Source organism: Xiphophorus hellerii, chromosome 8 (assembly GCF_003331165.1).
Source record: "Xiphophorus hellerii strain 12219 chromosome 8, Xiphophorus_hellerii-4.1, whole genome shotgun sequence".
Classification (NCBI taxonomy): domain Eukaryota; kingdom Metazoa; phylum Chordata; class Actinopteri; order Cyprinodontiformes; family Poeciliidae; genus Xiphophorus; species Xiphophorus hellerii.
In genome coordinates, this window is record NC_045679.1 from 25,299,176 (window position 1) to 25,327,055 (window position 27,880).

At 40.9% G+C, this 27,880-nt stretch overlaps 1 protein-coding gene across 1 annotated transcript in view; it reads left to right on the plus strand.

The window, feature by feature from the left end:
• The first annotated feature begins 14,760 nt into the window (after positions 1-14,760).
• LOC116724226 (zinc finger SWIM domain-containing protein 6-like) overlaps positions 14,761-27,880 on the plus strand; it is a 53,333-nt gene continuing 40,213 nt past the window's right edge. The window contains exon 1 of the mRNA XM_032569726.1: positions 14,761-16,086. Coding sequence (XP_032425617.1) covers positions 15,663-16,086 — 424 coding nt within the window. The 5' untranslated portion in view covers positions 14,761-15,662. The remainder of the gene's footprint in view (positions 16,087-27,880) is intronic.

Consider the following 27,880-nt stretch of genomic DNA (forward strand, 5'->3'; position numbering starts at 1 on the left):
CTCCTCTCTTTCTACCATCTACATGTCTGGTCTCACATCTGGCAGCTGCAGCTCATTACCGATCAGCCATCGGTTCTCTATTCCAGTAGAATAGAGATACCTAGTATTTAAGCTCCTCATTTTCAGTCACTACTTGCTGGATTTTACTTTTGCTCACCTCGTGGTCCCAAATCTGGAAACCTCCAGATTTCTATTTTCTTTAACAATTTGCAATTTTCTTTTTGCCATATTCTTATTAAATAAATCAATTCAGTTTATTTATGTAGCACATTTCAGCAACAATGTGGTTCAAAGTGCCTTATGCTGTAAAAACAAAATAAAGCAACCTGTTATGAAACAAACCTTACATTTTTGTCAAACGTCATCATCAAAAGCAAACATAATTATGACAGTGACATAAATATGAATTTCCAGGTGTGATCAAACGTAAAGATTTTTTCTTTTACACAAACAGAAAGGAAATGAAAGTAACTTAAGGCGACCGTGTCGGAAGATTTGCGTCTGGGACCGAACGTCCCGTGATTCTAGAACTTCAAATTGGTGACAACCCTTTCAAAATAAAAGACTAAAAGTGTGGTATTTTCTTAAAAATAAAACGCAAACACCACACACAGAACAGGGTTCACTTGGAACGCTGATCTGGTAATCTGAGCATTTCAGAAACTGCGAATCTACTGGTGATTTTTCAACCACCTTTGAGGTCAGAGGTCAGAGGAAAATGAGCATGCTGCTTTGAGGTGACAGACAGCAATAAAAGGACTTGGAGGGGCAAGTAGCTCAGTGCCTCAGTTGGGGGGGTGGACACAAAAATGTTTTTCTTTTTTTAGGTAAACGCTGTTTTACAAACATTATTTTACTGTTATGTATGTAAAACTCATAGTGTGACCCCAGGCGAGTTATGTTAATAACTCGGGATTTTAATGAATATAGGCAATATTTAAGTATTTGAACATTTCAAAGTTGCAGTAGGTTGCTTTGGAAACGACGTGGAGCCGTTGTGCCAGGGGACATATTAGACCTACGACGCGCTAATTCACACTCGCTGATATTGGAATTTTTTTCATGAGTAAAATCATTTTTCTCTGTGGCACCAAAACTGTGACGCGCATCTTTTGCCAATGCGGCCCTGCTCGGAGCAGACGGGGCTGCGGCAGCAGGAAGGATTTGATCTTATTCTGTTTCTCCTTTAAAGTTCTCTCGGCGTGTGTAATAAGGAGCAATCTTGCATTCCACCCGTGAATTTTGTTGGTAATGAGGCTGTTGGAGCGACCACACAGGCCTGCTGGAGGAGGAGGAAGAGGAGGACAGCAGCGGTGAAGGGTTGAGACGAGGGAACGGTCTGTTAATAACAGGCTGGAGGAGCTGATTTTCTGATTCAGCGCTCAGAGCCCCTTGATTGCTTTGACAACCTGTTAAGAAATTCAGGAGGGCGACGGCCAGCTCATAAAATTTGCAGAACCTGATTGACTTTAGGATATTTTTATAAAAGGGCCAGCGTGTGTGAGTTGTGTGTGTGTGTGTGTGCAGGCTGCTGTTGGCTGAGGTGGAAATGAGATGGGAACTATATGTTTTTTTTTTTTATTATTATTAGATCTGAAGGAAAAAGGGATCCGACTCCTCAGCTCAGGATATCAGGCCCTCACTCACATCAAACAGACGGAGATTGGATCTTTTTTTTTTTTTGTTCTTTCCTCAAAGATTTCTCCACAGGTATAAATACTTAACTTACTGAACTTGGTTGAATCATAAAACTACGGAGGATACTCGAGTCAGTTGTTGGTCGTTCCAACCCTTTGCCATTTTATACTTTTTCAGATTTCATTGTTTCATACCCAAGCAGCGGTTCAACTGAGCATTAGTTGTACAAGACTTTAAATATTTCCTCCTGGTGATTTAAATTATTATTTTTTTTTTTAAAGAACTTAAACATTACGTGCAAAACTAAGAATCTTGTTTCAATATGAAAGAAAATCTTGCTTTTAAAAATGCTAAAAACTCAACATCAAAATATGTCCCGCAACTGCAGCCTTCTTATCTTTTCTTTCTTTCTTTTTTTTCTAGAGGAATATTTGAGAGTAATCACAGCGCCCTGTACGGACCACACAGTGTCTGGCGCTGAACAAGTTCACTCAAGTGACGTCACTATTTGATATCGCGATATTGATTTTTTACATCGGTGTCAAAAAAAAAAAAAAAAAATCCACCGGAAACGAGACGACATGGCACCCGCCTAATTCATACCTACCAGGATGTTTGGTGCCTAACCTCCACATCACTTTTTGTCTATATATAAGTGAATAAGATCAATCACAAATCAATATAGCAATGAATATTATTGCTAAAAACGGGATCATTGGAGGATACCGAGGATGAAGGATACCTTCACGTAACCTTCTTATTACATGAAGGTTGTACAAAAACACAGTAGCAGATTCAGACGTTTAAATATCTGCTTCTTGACAGCTTTGCGGCAGTTTGATGAATGTTTGTGAATATCGGTTTGTAAAATGATGAATCAAAACTTTTTGTGAAATGGCTTTAATCTCTCAGAAGCAAATTTCCCTCCAACACGCAGACAAAGTGGCGTTTGTATGTTCTGGCCTGATTTTGACACTTGAAAAGAGAACCGGATGTGAATTACTCTTGGGCTAGGACCTTGAAAGTTCGGGAAAGGACGTTGTTTCCTCATTATAAGAAAATCCACCTTAAGAAACCCTGCTGACTTCACCGGCTAAAAGATGTTTGCTCGTATGCAGATCATGGACCGCCATGGATACTTCCCTCCTGCCCCCCTTCTTTAACTTTTCTTTTCTTAATGTATCACCTTGAAATCCACAGGGCCCCCTCCCAGGAGCCCCTTTGTCTATGAATGCTAATGGGATCTCTCGGTGTTAATAATAAATAGAAGCTGATAAAATAATTCATTTCTAATGTCCCTCTCAGACCCCTTTTTCCCTCGCTCCCTTCCGCCCCCGCCAGTCTCAGATTAGTTTATCGAGACTCAGCCGCCCTCCAAACACTAAGACTTAATTATTTAAAATGCCTAAAAAATTCATCTCTTTTTTTTGTGGGGGGACGAGGAGACGCATAAAGTCATTATTCAGCCTGTGAAATTTACACAAAAAAAGTGGTGGAGGTGAATTAAATATTCAGCAGCTCGCAGGCGTTTCAATTATTTTTCAGATGCAGAAATGTTTTTTTAAAAAAAGAAAAAAACTCGCGCGGGGTGATTTGAGCGCTGCAAGACGGAATACTTTGCGCGCGAGCGTAATAATAATACAGCCTTGTCAATAATTCAGGGCCAAATCTCAGAGCCGAGACTTCCCACATTTATGTTTAATCACATTCGGGGGGCAATATGGATACTATTACTTTAAAGTCATTTGTTGTCTTACGCCCTGAAGTTGCGCTGAAAAAAAAAAAAAAGAAAGAGAAGAAGAAGTGAGACAAGTGTCCTCTCTGCTCGAGCGCTTCCTTAGCTTAGCTTAGCTTCGTTTGAGACGGTCACACACCCACGCCCACACACACACGGCGCTGCTCTCTCCTTTCCCCTTCCCATCAATCTTTAAGAGCCAACAAAGCATAAAAAAAGATGTTTCCATCCCCAGCTGTAATTCAACCATTCCTCCGTGGATCCTGTACGCGCCATCGCTCAGCCACAACACAAACGCTTTTGTTTGCTGGCTGTCATCGTGCTGTATTATTTAGAGGCTAGACCAAACAGAAAGTCATCTTCTTCTCCCCTCCCATCCCTGCCTAATTCACTCGGCTGCCGGCTCCCCCGGGCCTGTCGGCGCATCTACCGCGGGGATCAGTTTCACCACCGCAAACCCTCCGGATCCGATCAAATGGGACTCGCACTCTTACGACGCCGTCGCTACCTTTGGCAAGAAGTGGGAGGATGGGATGGTGGGGCGGAGGGAGGGAGGAGGGGACCCTTCGCACTGGGAACCAAACTTTTAGGAGAAGAGGTTGCGGATTAATAACAGTTTAAAACTCCCTTTGTGTAATTGGGAAGGAACAAAGCGCGACGACGTGCGCTAAATGATGGGCTTGGAGACGTTTCAGAGTCTCAAATTAATTTAAATTGCTTGTGTGACATGCCCAGAGGTTCTGGGTCAATGTTTTTTTCTTCTTTTCCCCTCCTTCATTCATTCTCCTCCTCTGTCCCTGTTTCACCTACTATATAAATAAAGAAATGAGACAAAAAAGTTAGAGGAGCAATAGATAAATCTAGAAAGTTCCCCCACCCTCCACTCCACCTTTAAATTTTAAAGACGGGGTATTATGTGTTTTTCTAGCCACAAATGTAGTTCCATTTTACGTTTATGTTGCCTTCAGTTGTTATAAAAATGCTCTAGATATCAAATAAGATTTAGAAGAAATTTGACTTTGTAAAGTCACACCTTGATATTGTGTCTCTGTCTCTTTAAGAAACTCCTGCTCTTTCTGAAACTCTGCCATCAGGAAGTCATCACAACACTCCTTGATTAATACGTATGTCTAACAATGTTTTTGCCAGCATTTCACTGAGAAGTAGCTGGTACAATGAGCTCAGCTGATGCGCAGTTCCACCAGGTGTTTGCTAATTGATGCAGGCTAGTCTGAAGGAGCTGAGTGGAGGAGTTACACTGTATGAGGGAGGAGCTTGGAAGCTTAGAAATTGTAGATCTGAGGAGGAGCTTTGTTTCGAAGGCGGGGCTAGGTCCACCCAGGCCTTTTGAACAGCCGAATGGTTGCTAGGGGAGATTAGAGGATTTCTCAAACGTGCATGAAAGAATCAAGGCAACACTCCATGTATGTTTTTGATGAAGGAATAACATTATAACACGATTTAAAGCTCAAAAAAGTTTTAATAGATTGAACAATTAATGTTTTTTTCAATGACATTGTGTGAACAAACTTATCACGTCTAATTTTAGTTGCATTTCTTATTTAAAGAAAACACCGCAATTGTGAAATTGTGTGGTTTTTTTTTGTTGCGTTAGCAGAATACCGACAAAGTTTTGCACATATTTGTAACGGAAACGCAGCTGGTGGGACCATCTTTCCCAAGATGAAAGTCTCTCTTTAGTCTTTTTTTCTTTCTTTTTTTTTTACCTAGTTACTCTCTTCCTTCTAGGCTGCTGTACTTTATTTGAACATTTGAAACAACACAATTGTTTTTATAAAATAGAACAAGAACTATGTTCGTTAAGAACTCATCTTGGTATCTTCAAGAAATCTTCCAGTGAGTCTCACTAAAGGAGAGCAAGACATTATTTTTATTTTATACAGCAGGAAACATTTAATTCTGGAATCAATAAATGACAAAAATGGACATTAGGGATTTGATATCTCGGATAACAGTTTTGTTTTAGCTTAAAACTTCTCCCTAGTAACGGGCATGGCGACCTTGTGTACTGAAAGGACAATGAGATTCATAAAGGACGGAAACAAGAACGGAGACACAGACAGAGAGAGAAATGTGAAAGGAAATGTGTTTTAAACATTACGAACGCTGTAGCCATGATGAGCTGTTGATGCTGTTACTGAGAATGTGTTATGCTATGACACACACACGCACACACACCTACGCACACACACATAATCCCCACAGACCCCGGGGCCTTCCTCTGAGGCGCCCTCAGCTGGGTGACAACAAACCTGCCTGTCTGATTTATGAAAATGCAGATGGAGTTTATATTACACCCCACTCACACACACGCACCCCACACACACACACATACACACACACGTGCGCCTCTGTTTAGCTGTGAGGACAAAGGAGGGTCAAACGCTGGAAGAAATGTGTCAACTCCACAGCAGCCGAAAATGTAGATGAGATCACCGGCTGTGTGTGTTAGTTATGATCCGAGGACATAAATCTGTCTCTGCAGTGTGACGTTGTCTTACAGACTTCAGAGAATCTGGGCCTACATTTGGTTTCTGTGTACTTATAGTGTCTCAGCACTCTAAACCTGTGAAACTCGCAGTAGCTGCGTTTCCACCGACCATATAATTGCGCAATTTGACACTTTTGAAAACAAATTTGCTCAATGGAAACACGGCAATTTGTTTCTATAAGCGGTTTTGCCACTGAGATGCGTTTCTTGGCCGTATCAAAATCGGCTTACTTCGCAAGTCTGCAATGGAAAAGCTTTTTTTTTTTTTGCACATCACACAAGTCTCATGATCAACAGCCGGATGTTGCCACTGGCGCAAACCACGAAGAAGAAGAAGAAAAAAGGAAGTTGATGGAGGATCAGGGCATTTAATGGAAGCGCCGTAACTGCGAAATTGTGTTTTTTCGACGTTAGTGGAATATTGATAAAGTTGTACGAACATTTACAATGTAAATGCAGCTATTGTCAGGTTTTTGGTGGGTCAGTTTTAAATATAGTTTAAGGACCGGGCATGAGATAAAGAGATGTATTTAATGTGTGTGTGTGTGTGTGTGTGTGTGTGTGGGGGGGTGGGTGTGTGTGTGTGTGTGTGTGTGTGTGGGCATGTTATACTCTTCAGAAAGTGACCTTTAAATGTATTTTGTGTAATTTAATAAAGACAGCAAATGACTCTGTATTTAAGTCATATATGCTTCATGCTGCAGGTTATTGATACGCTCTAGCTCTTGCTTCAGGCGTCTCACTGCTATGTTTGCAGAAAAACTGATTTACCTGCTGAAGTCACCAACAACAGAAAGTGACCTCCAAAACTCTTCATAAAAACACGAATGTACTATAATCCGGAAAAAAAGAAAGTTACAGAAAATACCTTTCATTATTAGTAATCTGTCTTCAACTTCAGCTAGCTTCTGGTTTCAATCCATTTCATGTACAAACAGTTGTTGTTGTTTTATTATTGAGGATATGAACCAGCATAAAAATAGCAGAGCTGTCCTGCGAAGCTTGTGCCAAAGAATCAAGTTCCCAAAGTTAACATCTGTCGCCTCGGGGAAATTTGTTTCCCGCCGTTACTTCTTTATTAATAATAATAAATCTGTCACGCTGCAATGTTTAGCGTCCGTTGTTTTGATAACAAACTTTGGCTGAGGCTGCTGACGCAGGTCAAGCCTAAGTCTCATATTCTATTTCCCATATCTGCAGTGTACAATTTTTATGGCTGAAGACGTCAACTAAAGTAAGGAAATTTGTGTTTTTCTTTGTTTTTAAAATGTTTCGTAATGAAAAGAGTAAACTTCTTTTCAGAAAAGAAAATTTTGCCACGTTTGCAGCAACCTGAAGTTTGTGCGAAATCTTCTGCATTATTTCGAGTGACATTCAGAGCCATTACCAACATGAAGGTCAAGTTTCACAAAACGAATGATATCAGAGACAGGCAACAAAATGGGCCTCAAAAATCAGTCTTGTCCTGATTTGTGGTTCATCTTTGCAGAGCAGTGCGGCCTTTGGATTTCTACATGGACAGGAAAAGACTCATTAAAGCCAAACTTTGGCTTGACAGGGCGGCCAGGAAGTCTGTCATCAATGCCCTTCAAAGCCATTTCTGTGTGCAAGGGAATCGGAACATTTGGAGGAACGTGTGTTCAGCGCCGACATCAGCTGGATTGTACGGCGAAGACGTTGAGAATACCACAATAATTGCTATAGACAGGTTGTAGCATGACGTCACGTGCCCAAAACCTCGCCCCGCTTCCTGCTGGAGGGCAAGAAGCTGCTCGCCGATGACAACCAAAATTGGATTTAGCCATTGGCTGTTAAGTTGTCAATATAAATTTTAAATGTGCGTGTGATATATAAAAGAGAAAGGTATGCAGTGGTTTGCTTCTAATTGTCAACAGTACAACAACTAGAAAACTAGGTTAGGAAACAGTTTTACTTTTTTTTTTTAAATGAATTGCTAGAAAGCATAACGAGGGAGAGGGAAGTAGGTCAGTTATGCTAGCTTGACTTTGACAATCTTAACATGTAGATGTGCTGCAGAATTCGATGAGTCTCGGTTCAGTTTAAGAAAAAGAAAAACGAAGAAGGTGGACCCACACATTACATTTTTGAAAGATCATAAGTAGAGCAGGTGTTTAAATTAGCTAATCAACCACGGCTAGTATTCAGACCATCACTTATTAATAATTGCAAAACGCTGGAAAAATAAAACTGTAGCTGAAAGAATGTTGTGTTGTTTGTGTGTGAAATGTTTGGGTTTTAATTTTTGTTGCTAAAGCCCGATTCACTAGTGGAGCTGTTGTCAGTCGGTTGCTATGGCAACGCGTCTGTGTGCAGCGTAGCTGACGGCAAGGAAAATGAAGAATAACAGTGGCTTCGAGTTGTTCAATTGTTTTACGTTCATGTGTGGGGCATTACAGTTTTTGTCATGAAGTGTCACTTGATATATATAAATATAACATTTGTATACTGTATATCAAACATTATTAGAAGTCTTTCTGGGATTATTTCAAATAAAATGGACACAGAGATGAGAAAAGGTTTGAAAGGAGTGGAGGAGATAAAGAAGCGTGGATGGAGAGAACATCCTGGTCGACTGTCTGTAAACCTGCAGAAAGAGAGAAAACAAAACTGAGAGACCACAACTTCTGGGATTTCTGTTTCGGGTCCAAAACATATTTAAAACTTTACAGATGCCTGATTTAAAAAAAAAAAAAAAGTTTGATTGTTAATGTCTTTTTTTTTTCTTCAAACTTCAACCATCTAATCCGAGAATCAATACCGAACAAGGCGCCTATGGCATTGGTATACAAGATTTGGCGAGTTTTTCATTAGCACCACTGACATACGCAGCTCTGCTGCTTCTATCCCAAGTTTATGTGCTTGTGATGCTTAGAACAGATAAATGTGTGGATGTGCCAAAACTTTCTCCAGCTGAACAGAAACAAAACTGAAGTTATTATTTTTGGACCTAAAGAGGAACGATCTAGAGTCAATGCACAGCTTCAGTTATTACAACTGAAAACCAGCGATCAGGCCCGAAACCTGGGAGTAGTGATGGACTCTGACCTGAACCTCCAGAGCCACATAAAGACAGTTACAAAGTCGGCCTTCTATCACCTGAAGAACATTTCCAGGATTAAAGGACTAATGTCTCAGCCAGATCTAGAGAAACTCATCCATGTGTTCATCTTCAGTCATATTGATTATTGCAACAGCGTCTTCACAGGTCTGTCCAACAAATCAATCAAACAGCTGCAGCTGATCCAGAATGCTGCTGCTGGCGTTCTCACTAAAACCAGGAAGATAGAGCACATAACACCAGTTTTAAAGTCCCTCCACTGGCTCCCTGTAGCTCAAAGAATAGACGTTAAAATACTGTTGTTAGTTTATAAATCACTGGACGGCTTAGCACCACAATACATTAAAGATCTGCTGTTGTTGTATCAACCTTCCAGACCTCTCAGGTCTTCCGGTTCTGGTTCTGCTCTGCGTCCCCAGAACCAGAACCAAACGAGGAGAAGCAGCTTTCAGCATCTGTGCACCACAAATTTGGAACAAACTTCCAGAAAACTGTAAAACAGCTGAAACACTGACTTCCTTTAAATCTAGACTAAAAACCCACCTGTTTAGGATTGTATTTGAAACGTAATCAATTACAAATTTATTGATGGAACAATTGACAATGATTCTATGTTGCATTGTGTTTCTGTGTTTGTAATGATGTAAAGCACTTTGAAATGCCTTGCTGCTGAAATGTGCTATACAAATAAAATTTGATTGATTGATTGATTGATTGGATATTATGAGGGAATTTTTTTTCTCCCTCAAATATAAAATGACTGATGATCTTTAACCTGGCTGGGTTAAGGTTAAGGTTACTGTAACAAAAAAAGTCACAACAGAGAACACAAAAACTCAGAACATTACAGCATTAATGCCAAGCTCACACGAGAGCCAGAGGTGTGATGAAGCAGCGGCAGACTAAAACAATCTTGCTTACATGCGAGCGGCAAACACCATCAACCAAACGCAGCACAGAGGAAAAGGCTGAGGAGTAAATTTACACCTGATCTTTGCGCTGGGGGGGTTTCAGAGTTGTAAAGGAAACCCAGCTGAGATCATATTTGTTGCTTTCGGCTGAATATTCATCACCTGCAAATCATTTTACGTCAATGAGGGGGGCAAAGAAAGGAGTGGAGCGACGGGGAGGTTTTATCCTCAGAAATCGTAATCCTTTTTCTTCAAAGAGGAAGGCGAACAAAGAGAGAAAAGAAGGAAAGAGGAAACTGGTGGAAGGCTAAAGGAACTCTTCTTTGCCTTCGCTCACCGCTCTCTCCTTCTTGCTAATGCTCCTTACATGCGTTGATCGGGCGCCTCCTTCATTTTTCACCCCACTTTCCTTCCTCTCTGGCGGTCTTCTTTATTCCACAGTCCTCTCCATCCTCCCTTTGCTCCGTCCTTCCCTTCCCTCCCCTCTCCCGTCCCCCCCCTTTTAGTGATTAATGCGAGTTTTAATTGTCATCCTCACTCTTTATGCTCATTATAGTGTATTATGCAGCAGTTCTGGTATTAAAGTTCAGCAAGAGATTTCATGCATACTGATGAGCATGTAAATGAGCCCAGCACGAGCAGATACCAAGGTTTGTGTTGTGTGTGTATGATTATTCCCAAGAGAGAGCCAGACTGTCATTATCACCCTCGCCAGCCATTGTAACCCAGCAGAGAGTCCATATGTGGTAATGGGACGCCCAAAGCGTCCCTCACACCAGCGTACCGGGACGTCATTAGCGAGAAGTTGCGTTGACGTCAGGTGTGTAAGTACATTTAGAGAAGTTCACGTGCGGACGCCTTATCCTCCGTATGTCTGGCTCTGTTGCAAAAAGATTGATTAGAGGTCCAAATTTTTGGTAAGACAGCAGAAGTTAAGTGAATTTGCTCCATTTCTTCCTTTCTGTTTTGTTTCCCTAATCACACACTCTCTATTTTGTTCCTGCGAAGATCCTGAACTTGCTGCACTTGTCCAGGCGACTGCAACCTGAAACGGTCGAAGCTAAACTCCTGGCCTCGGGATCGTTCAGCGAACTTGATCCTTTTGATCAAGTGTGACAGTTTGCATTTAGTCTCGTGGTATCAAACCTCCCACAAATCCATTTTGGATAATGGGAAAAGAAGGAATTTTGTCACAAGAAATGGAGGCAATTGTTACGCTTGACTATGAAATCTCAACCGTCCTCAGACAGTGCGTGTGGAGTCTATGCTGCTCACAGAATATGTGCGTATTATCTGGGACTATCTGGGAGCCTTTGAGGTTTTTTTTTTCTTTTTTAAATTTTAAATTCATAGCATATAATTTTTCAATTCTATTGTATATTTTTCCACGTCGCTGAATTCTAGTGGCATGCCACACAAAGTGGTATGCCACTTAAATTTGTGTTTTTACCTTTTTGATATTGCAGCTGAGCTGCTGTAAGATATCTCCACTGCAGATGAGCAATCCACGTGTGTTTCTACTGACAATTAAACTGGGAATAAGGTTTTGCCTGACTTCCTTCAGCTTTACACCCCTCAGTGTCATGATATGAGGGTTTTTAAACTTTGGGTTTTATTTGCTTTTCTGTTTGGATCATTTCCTTGCTGCTATTGCTAATATACTTTGATCATACCATTTTACTTTATCCCTTTGTGTTAGCTTCTCTTATACATTTATTCTTACCATTTGGTCCATTGGACTCGTTTCCTTAGATTTGTGTTCGCTCTACTTATGCTAGTTTCAGGTAAGAATACAAAGAAATTTTTAAAAAAAACAAACAGTAATGTGCGTGCAAACAAATCAATTCAAGACTCAGGCAAATACAAGCTTTCCAAAAATAAAAAACCCCCAACAACATTGGAAACTGCTTGACAGGGAAATAAAGGTGATCCTGATGGAAAGACCGATTAATTGCACCGTTTAATGAAGGGTTACAAGACCGAGGTGACGTTTGTGAAAGCATTCAGGAGCGAGACACGGAAAACAGAGACAGGAACAGAAAATGCTGAATTTTGTAGACGGTACGTAGGCGGCGTGTGGTGAGTTTTACAGGTAAAAATCGTAAATATAGATCAGAATAATTAAAAGACTTTAATCTTAAAATCAAAGCGAGACAGAATCAAATGAAACGAGTGATTAAAAACAGCAACATGCCAAACAATCTTAATGAAATACTCACTTAGATGAGAATATCTTTCGCAGATTTTTAAATGAGTCCCGACTCTTCAAGTCAGTAATGCAGGAAAAAGTTTGACCTCGTACGGCCCTGAAATCTACAGTCAAATGATTCAAAATGATAGCGGTAACCAGTGCGAAGACTTTAAAACCGGACTGACGTGAACTCCTCTTTTTGGCCCAGTTAAGAGTCTTGCTGCAGAGTTTTGGACCAACTGGTGGAAATGGAGGACTTTCTTATTGACGAATGTGGAAAATGTGTCTCAATACTCTAGACACCAGGAGATAAAGACATGAATAATCATCTCAAATTCCTGTTTCAACACCAACCTTCTTCATTTGAATATATTTCTCAAATGGTCTCTTCTCAAAGTTCAGTTGAAGGGAGTTACTTTTTCTATTCGCTTTAGGCGTTCAGACAGCTTAAAGACTGGTGAAAATAAATATATTGTGTATTAAAGTGATGGAGGATGTTATGAAAATTATTAATGGTCTGCCCAAGAGGGTGAAAAAAAAATATATATAAAAAAAGGAAGTGGGCCTACAGCATGGCCTTGTGGTACCCCACATATTAGAGCAGCAGATTCTGAAATTACATGGTTTACACGAACACTGATGTTTCTATTTTAAAAGTTAAAATCGAAACCACAAAAACGGCTCCGGAGAACCTCACCCAAGATATGAAGTCTGTTCATTTAAATGATGTAATGACAGAGTCAAAGGTCAAACAAAAACTAAAGCAATAAATTCCCAAGTGTGTCGCGTCACTGGACACGTTTAGGCAAAGCAGTTTCTGTTGAGCGCACTTTACAAAATAAATAAATAAATTGCTTTTTATCAACAATTTCATGTCGCTCCAGAAAAGAAGTCAGTTGCTCGGCCTCAGCTTCTGAAAAGATTTTGGAAAAGGAAAGGAAATTTAGAAATGACCCCCGTTTTATTTGGCCATGAGGAGTTCGCTGGATTTCTTAAAAGGAAGACTAATGTACACAGGGTTTAAAGGGACAGTATGATGTAGAATGAACTTTTTTGAGCTTTACATCACTGTGTAATATTATTCCCTCATCAAAAGGCCTTGACTCCTTCATGCATGTTTGAGAAATCCTTTAATCTCCCGTGGCAACCATTCAGCTGTGCAAAACGCCTATTGGGACCAAGCTCCGCCTTCGAGTCTCAGCTCCTCCTTGGAGCTTCGGCTTCCATGCTGCCGCCTCACAGAGCTTTTGCGCTCAGCTCCTTCAGACTAGCCAGCAGCAATTAGCAAACACCTGGTGGGACTGCACATCAGCTGAGCTCATTACAGGAGCTACTTCTCAGTTGAAATGCTGGTAAAGACGTTGTTAAAGCGTTGATAGAGGAGCCATGTTGTAATGACTTCCTGAAGGCGGAGATTCTGGTAGGGCAGGAGTTTTTTTTAAAGAGATAGAGGACCAAATTCAAGGCATTAAATTACAAAATCAAATTTCTTTTAAGTCATATTTTTACAACAACTGAAGGTAACATAGTTACTTGCTTATGCTATAAAATAGCCCCTTATGCCTGGAAAACCCATAATACTGTCCCTTTAAAATGTCTCTTTTTTTCATCTAATTTCTACTTGATGCCAGCAGAAAGATTAAAACTTTATTCTTGAAACGAACGACTGAAATTTAAATGTAACGCAGTATGAAACGGATCGATCCAAACGCCACAAAGTCAGAATTCGAAGGCTGCTTTTCCCTGGGTTTGTGTGTCTGCGCTGCCCTCCAACTGTTCCCACCACGCTGAGTGAATAGGCTCAGTCATTACTGCGCTTCTTCCGAGCTGTCTGCAGGGTAAAATGAGACAACAGTCAAGATTTCCAACATGGGAGCCTAAATCATTTACGCAGCATGGAGCAAGTGTGCCGAAATGAGGCTGGCGATGATGCTGTCCTGCAGCAGCAGCAGGTGGTACTGTAAATGGAGGAGAAAACGACAGATAAACTCATTATGCTGGAGGAGAATGTTGTCTTTATGCTCGCTGGAACTGCTTGGGATTGTCTCTGGAAATGTTTCCCCCGGCGCTGATAAAAATGGGGGTAAATACTTCTTTGAATAAAGGGAGTCTAGTCGTTTTTGCTCAGAGCAGAGCCCCGCTCCAGAAGGACAGGCTGGGGAAGGGCGTCGTGTTTATGCGAATGTATTATTTTTGTTTTTGCAAAGGGCTTTTGGGGTGGCATTTGTTGTGAATTGGCACCACTGAGCCGAATTGAATTGAAGCTCATTTAAGTGGATTTGTGTGTGAATACTACAGGCTTCTGTAATGCCAAGTAAGCTGTTGGAGCTTAGCATGTTTAATAGTTGTTTTGCTTACTGCAGTTTTTTTTTTAAATGTCACAAACATGGTTCCTTTAAAATTCCATAATCTGAATTTTACTATTGTATTTTAACATCAAATTGCATATTTCTCTTCAGTGCATTATTTGATATATTGATAGGATATAAAAAGACATCCAATTAATGTTCCACATTCAGTAAATTAGAAATTTAACAAAAAGTTCATTTATTTCAGTAACTCAATTAACTAAGTGAAATGCATTATATAGATTAATTGCATGCAGACTGATGTTTTTAAACCTTTATTTATGGTGTTAAAGATTTTCAGCTTACAGCTAATATAACATTACAAAATTCAAAAGGTTATAAGTGTAAGATAGAAGCATTTTATTTCATTCAAAGGCAGTTTTTGACATAACAAACTCAATATGTAAACACAATTCCACACAAAATCCAAGTAAAGGCATTTTGAAAAAGATGTTGTGGCCTGCAGGAAACAGGAAGACAGAAGAGGAGAAAACATGCAGTAAAGGTCTCAAGGTTAAAGCGAACCCTGCATTGAGGACTAATCGTCTGTTTATATGAAGTACATACCAATCTCTGTCCTCAAATTTTACATTTAAATACAGTTTCTGTTATGTTTGCTTCTGACCAACTTATTATTATGGTTTGTACATTTTATCTATATTCTTCTCCCTTGCAGTCATAATATAAATGGTTTTTTAAATTTTATTATTATTGGCACTAAAGGGCCTCCACATGTCCCATAACGATGTGTATTTTCTTGAAACGTTTCACATTCCAGTGGAGCGTAAATGTCACGGGGCGGTGCTACGTTCACTGCCCCCTCCCCCTTACAAACCACGAGGCTCTAGTGTTGACAGGCCGATAACCGCCTATAGGCTCTCAGCATCCAGCTCGCTGCCAGACAAAGACTGCTCTCTCTTCCTACCGGCTGAACTATCGCCTGAAAACTCCTCCTTTTTGACGTTAATAGCTTTTAAAAGATTTATTTTAAAGTGTGTCGGCCAAGATAAAGCGTCCGTTCGGACCTTTTTTCCCCCCCTTGTAGTGCAGGACAAACCAACCAGACTCCGCCTTCGCTTAATTTGTCAACAAAGGGGTTTGACAAGCTCGGAAAGCCCTGCCCCCATGTTTCCATAAAAGGATGATTTGGGTTTACACGGCCAACAATCAAACCCTGGCTAACCTTTTCTTTTCACCATCCACTTCATATGGTGCGTTGACTTCCTCCGGCGCTGTGAAAGCGGAGCTATGATGGCGGAGCGCGTGCAGCAGCCCCCGGCCAAGCGGCTCTGCTGTCGGCCGGGCTTCGGCGCAACATGTAGGCAAGGCCAGCGGGCCGCTGGGGCTCTGTGCGGCGGCTCGGCTGCCACCCAGGGCGAGTCGAGCCGAACCCAGAGCCCGGAGTCTCTCCTGGACATCGCGGCGAGGAGAGTCGCGGAGAAGTGGCCGTTTCAGCGGGTGGAGGAGCGCTTCGAGCGGATCCCGGAGCCCGTTCAGAGACGGATAGTGTACTGGTCCTTCCCGAGGAGCGAACGGGAAATCTGCATGTACTCGTCGTTCAACACCGGCGGCGGGGAGGAAGTCGGAAGTGGCGGCGACGAGACGCGGCTGCCGTTCCGACGCGGCATCGCTCTGCTGGAGAGCGGCTGCGTTGACAACGTATTGCAAGTCGGTGAGTAGCGGAGACGAGACCGGGTGTAAAAGTGTTGGGAAATTTACAGCCCTTACAAAAGGAAACTACAGAATGGTGGTGATAAGGTGCAGATAAAGTGACAACAAAAGGGAGACAAAGGGGCTTTAAATCGGCTGAATGTGAATGTATGACTGGGGCATTTAAATCCTGTTTAGTTCAGGTCCGGTGGGAATTTAAAAAGCTTCAAAACCTTCATTATATTTCCCAGAACCTACTGTGAAACTTTGTCAGAATGACAAAAAAAAAATCTCTGGTTTACTGTAGGTGACACGAAACATGTTAAGCGATTCATAGCGAAAGCGTCCAGTGTGCTTCACGGTTTATTTTAGTTTGGTACACATTTCAGTCGGACGTGCGAAATCAGTTTTAGACAATTCTAACTATTGAGTAATAAGGGAAGTGTGCAGGGTGGGTCTCAACTGACGCGTTACATTTCAATGACTTGTTCTGCGTGTTGTTCGGCGATAATTAAAAAAAAAAAAAAAAAAAAGCATTGTTGCTCCGTCAGCACGGGAGGAGTTTGATCAACAGACACGGGGAGATACAGACCAGCGGAGAGGTCAAATATGCTCTGTTTGTGTTGTAAAATTAGATCCGGGGAAGTGCCTGGAATGTTTCTGGCTCTGAAGCAAACGTCCTCTTCTTCCTGAAAGGAGGGGGGGAGATGAGAACAAGCCCCGGGGGTTATCATATGTCTGCTTGTTCATACCTCACTGACAGCGTGTGGAACAGGAACAGACACCTGTGTGCTTGTGTTTGACAACTGCAGGCGTTCAGTGGCATGAATCAGAGCGTTCTTTGTGAGTCACCCTCCTCCTCCTCCTTAAAGAAACCGTGCAAGTTGTGTTTTTCTTTCTTTCTTTCTTTTTCTTCTTTTTTTTTCTTTCGCCAAATGATTAATGGTGACGATACAAACGCGGCTCTGTCATGAAGCTGGGAGGATTTCACAAAAAAAAAAAAAAAAAAAATGCAATTTTGAAAAGGGAGTGAAACAAAAACTTAATTCGGTTTTCTGTCTATCTGGTTTGATGACATCACGAGAGATCGGCTAAGGCGAGCTGGCTAACTTTGAAAGATTTCGCAGATGCACCAACCAAATCAGAAGTCATCCAGTTTTCTCCCAAATCGCCTCCAGTCAGCAGGTCAAATGATAATTTTTCCTGTCCATTAAACGCACCAAGACCAAGAACTTTCTTTTTTATTTATTTTTATTTTTCCTTGTCACTGATAAAGCCAATCAGTGCCAAGGAAAATAAATGGCACTTCTGGATTGGCTGCTTTGCGAATGCCAGCCAATAGCACGAGAAGTAGGATTTCATTAAAGTATTTTAGCTTCCCAAGCTGCCATTTACTATTTTTTTTTACTACGAATATTTTAGATAAATGCCATGGGAAAAAAACAAACAAATCCGCAAATAGGCAGATGTTTTGTACATTTAAATCTACGTTCCATGGAAAAAAATCACAAGGGAAGAAATTTAGGCCTCATGTGATGTCATTAGGGACATGTGGGCATGGAAACTTGATTTATTTATTTATTTGTTCCTGCCCGTAAATTTTCATTTTAATAACAATTTACAACAGAAAAGCTGACGGTATGCTTTCTATAGGTGACAAAATGCAAAACAAAGTTTGTATACTTTTTTTTTTTTTAACATGTCCCTTTAAAGGAGACCTTCTTTTGGATTTTAACACCCCGGCCTCTGAACATATTAATTGCAACGATTTTTTTTCTTTTAAATTATGACTTTGTTTTTTCATTCCCCCACATTTATGTGTTTATTTGTGTATTTCAAGCTCCCTGTTGGCTCCAGCCAAGCAAAAGCAGCATTTCATTCTCTTCATAAGTAGAAATCATTTGGGTTAAGGAACTGTTTTTTTGTGAAGTGTGGGCCCTTCACTGCTCTTTCAGTCGGGCCACGATTCACCCCAATCCCACAATCACCACTTGGTGAGTCTGAAATCGCCGCCATGCAGGGGCTGGAGCCGATATCTAGCGCCGATGGAGACGGTTGTGGCTCTACAGCCGCTGTCGTGACGCTGTCAGCCCTTGGGGGCTTTGACTGTGTTGCCATCGGTCACCTGTGGGTTCGCCAGACTCGGGAACACCTTCTCACACCAGGCTGTAATCCCATTACTCCACATGCTTCATTTGAATGGTAATGCAGTTTGATTTCTAGGGCTTCTCTAACTCGTCACCCCCAAAACAAGCCACCCGGGTGCTGTGGGAGTTTGATTCTAGTGGTTGGGTAACCTTGAGTAAAAACACAACATCCCTGATCCCTACTCCTGTGTTAATCCCAAAACGGCTGCCACTGTGCATGTCCGTGAATACTGGCTTGTATTCAGGTGTTTGAACTATTAAAATGTGGAGTTTGAAGAGTTTCTAGAGGGAATCTCAAGTATTCACAGTTTTCAGCTATTTCTTAAACCCCCGCAAATACTGGAAGTCCAGAGTATATTTGCAATCCTGGTAATGTCAGTATATCATCTCAGCAGGTTCAAGGACTCTCCCTGGCCTTGATTGCTACATCTACTTTAGATGTTAATGCCTGAGCCCACAGTGATTGGTCAGGACATCTGGATAATGGAAAGGAAAATAGAAGAGCGATGAAAATCGATCTCATCAACACAAATATTCCGCAGCAACATCACAACAGCATATATTTCCAAACACCGTGCCGCCAGTAGATAGAGCGGGGAAATGTGTGCGAAGGGTTTGAAACTAAACCTGGCCTCCATCCGTCTTCCGAAGAGGAACAACAGTAGTCCACAAACACAGGGAGGGTTTCTTGGCTTTATTGGACTCCAGCCTGGAATTTGCTAGAATAACAGAGTCGGGGAGTGATAAATAAAAGATGTAATCTCCCCACGTGTGGGCCGCACCGGAGGAGGGAGGTTTTTCTCACAGTAGACCTTGAGGAAATGAACTGGCACACACACATGTGCTGCAGGCCCCACCAGCTCCACGAGTCCCACAACAAACGCGCCCTGTGAAACCGGCGCTCAATCCCATTTTATTCCCCGGCGATGGCCGCCATGACAGTCTGTAAACCCTGTTATCCAACTGTGAGCAGGAAGTGCGCTGGTTTTTAAATGAACTTTGGAGCAAAACTAGCTTGGCCGTTGCCTTCCCGTGCAATTCAACTCGAAAGAAATTCTCGCTTTCTCCCCTTGACTCGGATTTTCTCTGGTAGATTTTTATTCGATTTGATTGAATTATTATTTTTTTACCCAGCCTGTGAGCGAAGAGAACGAAAAGTTGCGAACGATGACGTTGGCTTCTGTGACGTTTTCGTATTGTAGTTTTAGAAATGGCGGTGGAAGTGAACAAAGCCGTTTTGGCTACACCTTCAAATCTTGGCTTAACATTGAACACCCGCCTAGTTTGGCGTTTACGTGACGTTTATGTAAAACCTAGACGGACCTCACGCCTTCGGGAAGCAATCATTTCTCAACTGCTGAGAGCCCAGACCCTCTGGGCGAAGCAAAGCGTAGGACAAGGGGCTGTTTTTTTTTTTTTTTTCACCAGGTTAGAGCAAAACAAGATTTACTTCTAAACCTTTGGGTTAAGAGGTTTTTGACGGCGAAGTTCTACAGTTCAGATGTTAGATGAAAACCTCAATTTGGATCAAAAATATTCAAAAATTGCCCCATAAATAAGGTAATTATTCTATTATTCCCTTGTAAAAGGGGTTGTTTTTTTGTCCTTTACAAACAAACTCAGCTGGCGAGACTCCGCCGTCGCCGCCGCCGCTATAGTTTCGTGCTTTTTGTCTGATGCAGGTTGCATTCAGGGTCACAAACAAGAAACACATCCTGTGTTGTGTTTTTTTTTAGAGCATCACAGGGTAAAATCTGCAGCCAATCAAGCGGAGGGGATTCAGAACAACGACTGTCTGTGGCTCGACACTTTTATTCTAACCGTTCCAAACAAAGCGTCAGTGGTAAAAGTATTCACACCTCTTGATCGTTTTCACATTTTCCTTTCAGCGTTTTCATTTGGATTCTGTGTGATGGGCCAAAACACAAAAACACGAAGCAGCAGCTCACTGTTGTATTGTGGCACGACAATTTAAAAGTCAAATCCTTTTAGAGCTTTCATAAGACTAGTCAGTCTTATGAAAATATTGTAGGTATGTTTATGTATACCGGTCTAAATAAAAGATTCATCCCTACCTCGGTTTACGGAAACTGTATCCAGTTTTTTTGCCGTCCATTTTTGAATCATAGTAAAATGAAATCATTTGAATTTTAAGCTCTGTGGGAGAAACATTTTTTTTTTTTTTTAGCTGTAATAAATAGATGTTTCAACTAATGTGGGACAACTACAGCAATACGAATGGAATATTTCAAATATGTTGGAATATTTTGTTGTCTGACAACTAATTCCAATAAATTCAAAACACATTTGCCAAAAACATTTAATTTTTCTTTGCAAAAAATGTAATTTTTTAACTCAATATTATCAAAGTTTAAGAGTTACTTTAAATTTTGATGGCTGTGGACAGGAAAGATCTCCTGTAGCAGCCTGTATTACAGTGCTTTTGAAGAAGCCTCTGACTTAAGACACTTTTTTTTCATTTCTCAAACTCAGTGACTGTGTCTGGTACTCTCCTTATATGTTCATTTCCATCCAGTGAAACACAACAGAGCACTTTCTACTCATTTGACTGTTGAAAAACATCTTAAAATACAATCAGGTTCTTTTTATTTATTTGTTTTACCACATGTCCTGTTTTTTTTACTGTTCTTTTATGGTTTAAAAAAAAAAAAGGAAATCTGAGAATTAGCAGAAGCAGTCATGTTTGTTATGGTTATCATCACACGTCAGCTTAATGTGGTTGCCTTATTTGGAAGCAAAATAAAACTAAAAGCCCAGAATAACCTTTCACAAATTAAAAACTGCACTGCAAAAACACAAAATCTTACCAGGTGTTTCAGGTTTAGTTTCTAGTGTAAATATCTTAGTTCACTGGAAAACCAGACTGATTTACAAGTAACTTTTCAATGAGAAATAAGAGCTCGTTTTAAGACGATTGTCTTTAAAATTAATGAAAAGTAAAAGTCCCACTGGCAGATTATTTAACTTACAGCTAGTACTATTTCATCAACTTAAAAAAAAATTATTGACTTAAAGGAAGCTCATATTTCTTGCTGAAATGTTACCTTTTAGTTAGTTTAGTCTTACTTCAAGTGTGGCAAGATATTTGGACTAGAAACTAGACCAGAAAATACTGAAATTAGGCCAAGTTTTCCAACCACACCTTTCGCTGCCGTTCCTACATGACTGTGTTGGTGTGTAGGCTTCGTCTGAATTACAGGTTTGAGCTGAAGTATAGGCTGCAGTGATTATAGAGGCCATGAACTTGGCTATTTTAGGAGGGGGGGAAAAAAAGCAATGATGTAAACATAATGTTTACCTGGGCAGGATGGCGCACGGTTCCTGCATGCGGAAAGAAAACATATGGCGTCATGTGTTTGCCACCCTGAGGTCACGTTAAAGCCGTTTGCACTTTACAGAAGGTCAAGGGTGTTCTCCGGCTGCCGGCGCCTCCCACTGATCCCTGCCGATTTGCTTCCATATGCTGCAGAGGCGCGGGGTCGAAGGTTGCTGCAAGCCTCACCGTCGTCGACGTTTGTTTTTCTGACAAACTGAAATGTCAACAGAGCGCACGGGAACTTTTAAAGGGACGGTGTTAAAGTAAATCGACTTTTTAAGGCTGTACATCATGTTAATCAACAACATACCTGAAGAGTTGCCTAAATTCTTTCATGCATGCTTGGCAAATCCTCTAATCTCCCATGGCAACCATTCAGCTGTGCAAAACGCCTGGGCGGACTTAGCCCCGCCTTCGAGGACACAGCTCCTCCTCTGAACTGCAGTTCTAAGCTTCTGCCTCACAGAGCAGCTCTTCCCCCCCACTTCAGACTAGCCAGCAGCGATTAGCAAACGCCTGGTGGAACTGTGCATCTGCTGAACGCATTATAGGAGCTTCTTCTTTTTACCCTAGTGAAAGCTTTGTTAAAGGGTTAATAGAGGAGCCATGTTGTGATGACTTCCTGAAGGCAGAGTTTTTAAAGAGACAATTTCAAGAAGTTAAAATACAAAGTAAAAATTCTTTCAAGTCATATTTGATATATACAGCATTCCTGAAGGTAACATTGTGCCATAAGATGATACTATGTGGCTGGAAAGTGCATAATGCCACCACTATAACTTAGTAAGCCGAATCTTCTTTTCCTGCAATTCACATAAGGCAGACATGTGCGATCTTCAAAAGTCATGAAGTTGATTTTTAAAAAAAGCACCTAATCCTGGCCACACCTTTAGTATGAGAAATATATTTTTTATAAAACAATATGAATTGTGATAAACATGGCTAAAAGAGGAGCCTTGTTTATCTCGCCATTGCGCACAGTATAGGAAATCGTTGAAGCATGCGACGCTATCCAATGTGTAGAAATTTACTTAAACGTCATGCTTTCACATGGCAAAGCAGATACAGAATTTTGCGACTTTGTCAAACAATGGATTACGATAGGAAAAGACATTTCAATATAGAGGTTGGAGTTGGTTTGGGCCAAATTCTGCTGAGTCCCTTCAAGCAATCAGGTTTGGGTTAGATAGCTCAGATAATACAGATGTGGATATATATTTATATGATATATTGATACTTTTACAACCTTCTATTTTTCAAAACTTCTCTTGAAACACTTTATTTTCTGTTCATTTGTTATTCAGGTGAATGTAGTGAGATACAGTGCTGACTTGAGCAGTTTAAAGCACACACACACACACACACACACACACACTCAGCCCTATGTGAACGCTTAGGGATTCTGTGTGCACTTATTACTGCTTCTCATCTACAAGTTTATAAAGAATCGATGAATCGGCGTGCGCCTACTGAATCATGCAGAGCTCCAAGTGTGTGCAGAGGGACGACCTCGCTCAGCCTGTCAGCTGGCTGGCTAGGATTAATGGTGTGCGTGTGTGTGTGTGTGTGTGTGTGTGTGCGCGCGCAGGACTTGCCACGCCGATGCTCTGCGAGATCAATTTTTATCATAGCAACATCAGGCGCGTGCTTTGAGAGCGGCTATTGGCAAAACCTGCCATTTTGAAAAATGGTTTTGCATTACTGCAAGCATACCTGCATAAAATTAAAAGAAAAAAGAAAGAAAAGAAAGCCACCACCCTTTGCTGCCGGCCGGACGTTCTGCCTAGTTTTTTTTTCTTTTTGTTCTTTGGGTCGAAGCGGATGGAAGTTGACCTGCTTGCTCACTGCCGTTTGCTTTATTTGCAATTTAGATGAAAAACCCAGAATACGGTGCTGCCTTTAAACCCCCAAACGGTTCGATGGTTCGAGGGTCTTCATGATTTAAAACAAAAAAGTTTTTATTTTGACTCCAGTCAGAATTGCAACAATATAAACGAGCTTGCAGCGGCTCCTTGTACGCCTCTCTGTCCTGTGTTTATCTGCTGCTTCCCTTCATCATTAACCTTCAGCTGGCAGCGGAGTGGCGGACAGAGGAGGAGGAGGGAGGAACTCATTTTCCATCGCTTTCCCTCGATTAGCTCAATAAATCCTGGTTTGTTCTTGAAGTTTCTCTCATGGCCCAGAATGCCGCATGATGGCGGTCCTTGTTCCTCATTAAAAACCAAATCAGATATTTCCCGGGGGGAGAGGGGGGAAACAAACTACTCAGTTTCTCTTGATGTTTCTTGTTTTGTTTTTTTCCTCTCTTGCCTAGTGATGATGTGTCCACGTTTTTGACCTAAAGTGATTAATAGACGTTGTTAAGTCGTGTTAAGATGTAGCTGAAATTAACATGCAGAAACTCAGTCAATTGAACTAAAAGAGAAGTTTGGGTAAGTGCAAAGTTTGGAGGAAAAAAAAAAAAAAAGCCCTCAAAAGAAGGAAACAAATCCGGTCAACTGATTAGTTTCACTTACGTTAAATTATTTTAGAAAACACTTAGCAGTTTGAAGGCCTCATAAGATTTGTAATTGCTCCCCATATTCTTGAAATCTGCTGGTCATGTCAAGAACTAATTTATGCCAAGGTTTTAATACAGTTCGGGATTTAACAAGCTGACTAGAGAAGACAATGCACGATGGTTCATAAGATAAATAAATGCTTGTATTTTTACATTATTTTATTTGGGGAAAAAACAACAACTAATAGATTAAAGATTTCATTGTCCTTTAAAAAATCTGTAATGTTTGGTACTTTCGAAGTTTATCCTAATGCCAAAAAGCCACGGCTAATGCTTTTTGTAGCTTTTGTTAATAGGTTAAAGATTTTCTAAATCTCCAAGTGGATTTAATAAAACATCTGTTCAGTCCAGAATTAACAAAGTCAGGTTTGACCAGCCTTTTAAATAGCCCAACTCAAAAAAAACAACATTACTAGCCTTTTAATCGGAAGCTATGAAGCAGATGCTAAGTTTAGCTTTGTTAGCAGCTAACGGTTAGCCAGTCGCTGTTTTCTCGCACTGCTTCCAGAGCTCACGTCTTGACAGTAACAGTTTGTTGTTTCAATTTTTACATCCTTAATTGTTTCAAAACGTCATTATGTTAAAAGTAGCTAAAACATTTCTGCTGTTTTTGTAACTCAAGAGTTGTTAGCCACCCCGAAAAGAAGTCGTCATTGGTCTGACTGAACGAGGCAACTCAAGAGCTATTTACTTTCTTACACAAACATAATGTTTAAAGCTTAAACCACATCTCAGATTTTCAAACTCTTTTGTTTTTCACCAGACGAATCTCTTGCGCACACCAGCTAAATGAGGTGAGAATTGTTCTGGCATTTTAATATTGTGCAGTCAGGTTACACCCCTAACAGTTATGGTTTAATCACTGCTAGCATTCACTTCATACCATTCTTTGGGTGTAAAAGTTGTTTTAGTACCAATGCTGAAGAAAGTCCCACACCATAGAGTAAGGTAGCTAATGCCAGCTTGTAATACTTCCATTGTCTCTGTAAAGAGAGTAGCAGCTAAAAAAAAAAAATAGCGCTCTTCACAATGTACTCTGAATATCGTACATTTTTAAAGTCTCAAGCCAGAACAGTTCAGGAAGGTAATGCTTCACATCATCACAGCTGTAATATGCATTTTTTTATTTTGGCAACAGTACGACAGTTTGTTGAGTTTCTATTTTGAACAATAGTAGTTAGGCTTTATTGGAAAAATTTTGCCTTAAAGCTGCAGTATGTAACTTTTATTAAGAACAGTTCTTTAAACATATTTGCTAAAATGAAAATAATGTCAAGACATTATAATGTAAAAACGGATATTATGTGAAAGCGACATCATAGTCAAACAACCGATCAGAGCCAGGAGAGGGGTCTTAGCGCTGTCAATCACCCTTGTGTACGCCCTGCTCACATTACTCCCCCTTACTCTTACTCGTGTTGCTCTGCAGCTGGTTCACCACAACATAGCCTGCCACAAATGCTAAGGCTAGATAGCATTTGATGGCAGATAAATGTTTTTTCTTGAACAGTGAGTTGTACATGATTGAGAGCGCTAAGACACTCCTCCTGCCTCTGATTGGTTGTTTATACATATTTGCAGACCACAATAGTAGTACTAGGAGGAAGTGGAAGAGCTTGATTTTTTTTGTTGTTCTGTCTATCTCATACCGTTCTGTCACAACATGGTGACCGTTTGAACAAATATGGAAGAAAACACATTAATGTAAAAGTTACATACCGTTGCATTAAATTTTTGTGTAACGTTGTTACTCAAGGCTATGATACCGTGAGAATTTCTTATTGACCTATATTTATCAGGAGCCTAATCTGAAAGCTAAAGTTAGCTGAAATTCTTTTCTTAGCTCAATTTCTGGAAGTGTCATTACTAAAACAGCTTGTGTCACTTGGTTTTCACTTTGCCCGCTGCCTCATCGCCTGCCACAGTGCGCGGCGGCGTCTGCTCCTTGGCAGCGTCTGGAGAGTTTTCCTCAACTTCACAGCAAGTCAAAGCCTGTCTCCTTCCAGGCCTCAAGGGAACCCAGACAGCCCCCCACTCCAAACCCATCCCCCTTTAGTAGAGGACCCTCTGGACCTCCACCGCTCTGCAAACAGAGCAGTTTTGTTAATAACAGTTGAAGTGCTTTGAGTGTTTCAACCAAAGGTACCTTTTATTTTTCTCTCTTTTTGCTCTTGATGTTTTTGTTCCCTCTGAAGGAGGCTGAGGAGCCCGTGGCGACTGATGCAGACTGAAAGAGAAGCCGGGGCTTTTGTCTTTGAAGAACAGGCGACTCGTCTCTTCCAACCTGGGTGCTTATCAAAAGCTGCTTATGAGTAATGCTTACCTTATAATGGGAACTTAAAGGCGCCATCCATCAGAGGCGGTTACCTCAGCTCTCTGCAGAGCTTGCTAATAAAGAGCGATGCGCCCGTCTTTTCTGTTCCACTGCACCTGCATCCCTCCAATCCTCTTTTTCTTTCCCCTTTCTATCATAATTTCTGTTTATTTAACATTTGAACATTATATGTACAGTATCATACAGTGCTGTGCCATTATCTTAGAACAGTACCTCAGAAAACTATTGAATGTATTTTATTTGTTTTTTTTATGTTACTGACAAAGTTGTGCATAATTGTGAGACAGAAGAAAAACTACATGGTTCGCATTCTGTATTTTTATTCAACCAATACTTTGTTGAATCACCAGTTGGCCAGATGAAAGAAAGGCAGTACTTCATGCGTTATTATTGGTTGTAGCATTTACAAAGCAGCCAATCCAGGAGCGTTATTTCTCTTGCCGATAGGCTGGTAAAAACTGATCCCTGGTTCTACGGTTCACTTTGTACCGAAGGTCTGGACCTTTGGCTATTGAGAAACTATTGCTTCCTGGAGGAATGGACTCTGTTGAAGTTTCAAATGATTGGATCAAGTTTTAGCCAATCGCTAACATTTGGACGTGACATAGCGAGTGCCCTAGCTTCACAAGGTCTATCAGAAATTGTGTTTGCCGTAAACAACCTCGACCAAGACATCTTTGCCAGCAATAAAGTGTCTTAAATGTTGCTCTTGCACAACTTTAATTGCTCAATATTTGGACGCACGGCCAACACGGCCTGAACATCTTCGTTCACTTCCTCCGCTGCCGTTGCTAAAGATGCAGGCAGACTACAATCATAAAATAAATCAGTGTCATTGTTCACAACTTCTCTTTCTGTTTTCTGATTGGCCCAATTGAAAATTCAGCCGGAGAAATTGAGCTCAATAGAAGAAATCCCAGATGGAGCTCTGAAGGGAAATGAGAATGAAGTGGAATTCCAGATGGAAGCAACGGCTAGGCTAAATGAATTCAAAGAGTGCAGATGAGAGACTGTGGATGTTAGCTTCTGCACTAGAGCTAAGACTCTAGATACTCTTCTTTTCTCCTTGGCAGTTATTTTCAGGGGTTTTTGTTGTTTCTTTTGTAAGATTATTTTTGCTACTCTCGTTGGCCAAAAAAACTTTTACTTTGATTTCATCTGACCAAGGCACATGAGGAACTGACATGTATACCTCAGTATACATGTTGCTTCCATGTGTCTGCTGTACGTTCTGCAGCAAACATCACTTCTCATTACCTTCTTTTTCTCAAAGTTTGTTTTTTAGGGAATTTTTTTACGGGTATCAAGACTAAAGCAAACAAGACAGATATGCACGCCACACTTTATAGAGTCTAACTTGTAAACAATAGTGTAAACCACGCGTCCTTCACTACTTCAAAGGCATACTGCATGAAAGTTTGTGGTTGCGCTGTGAGA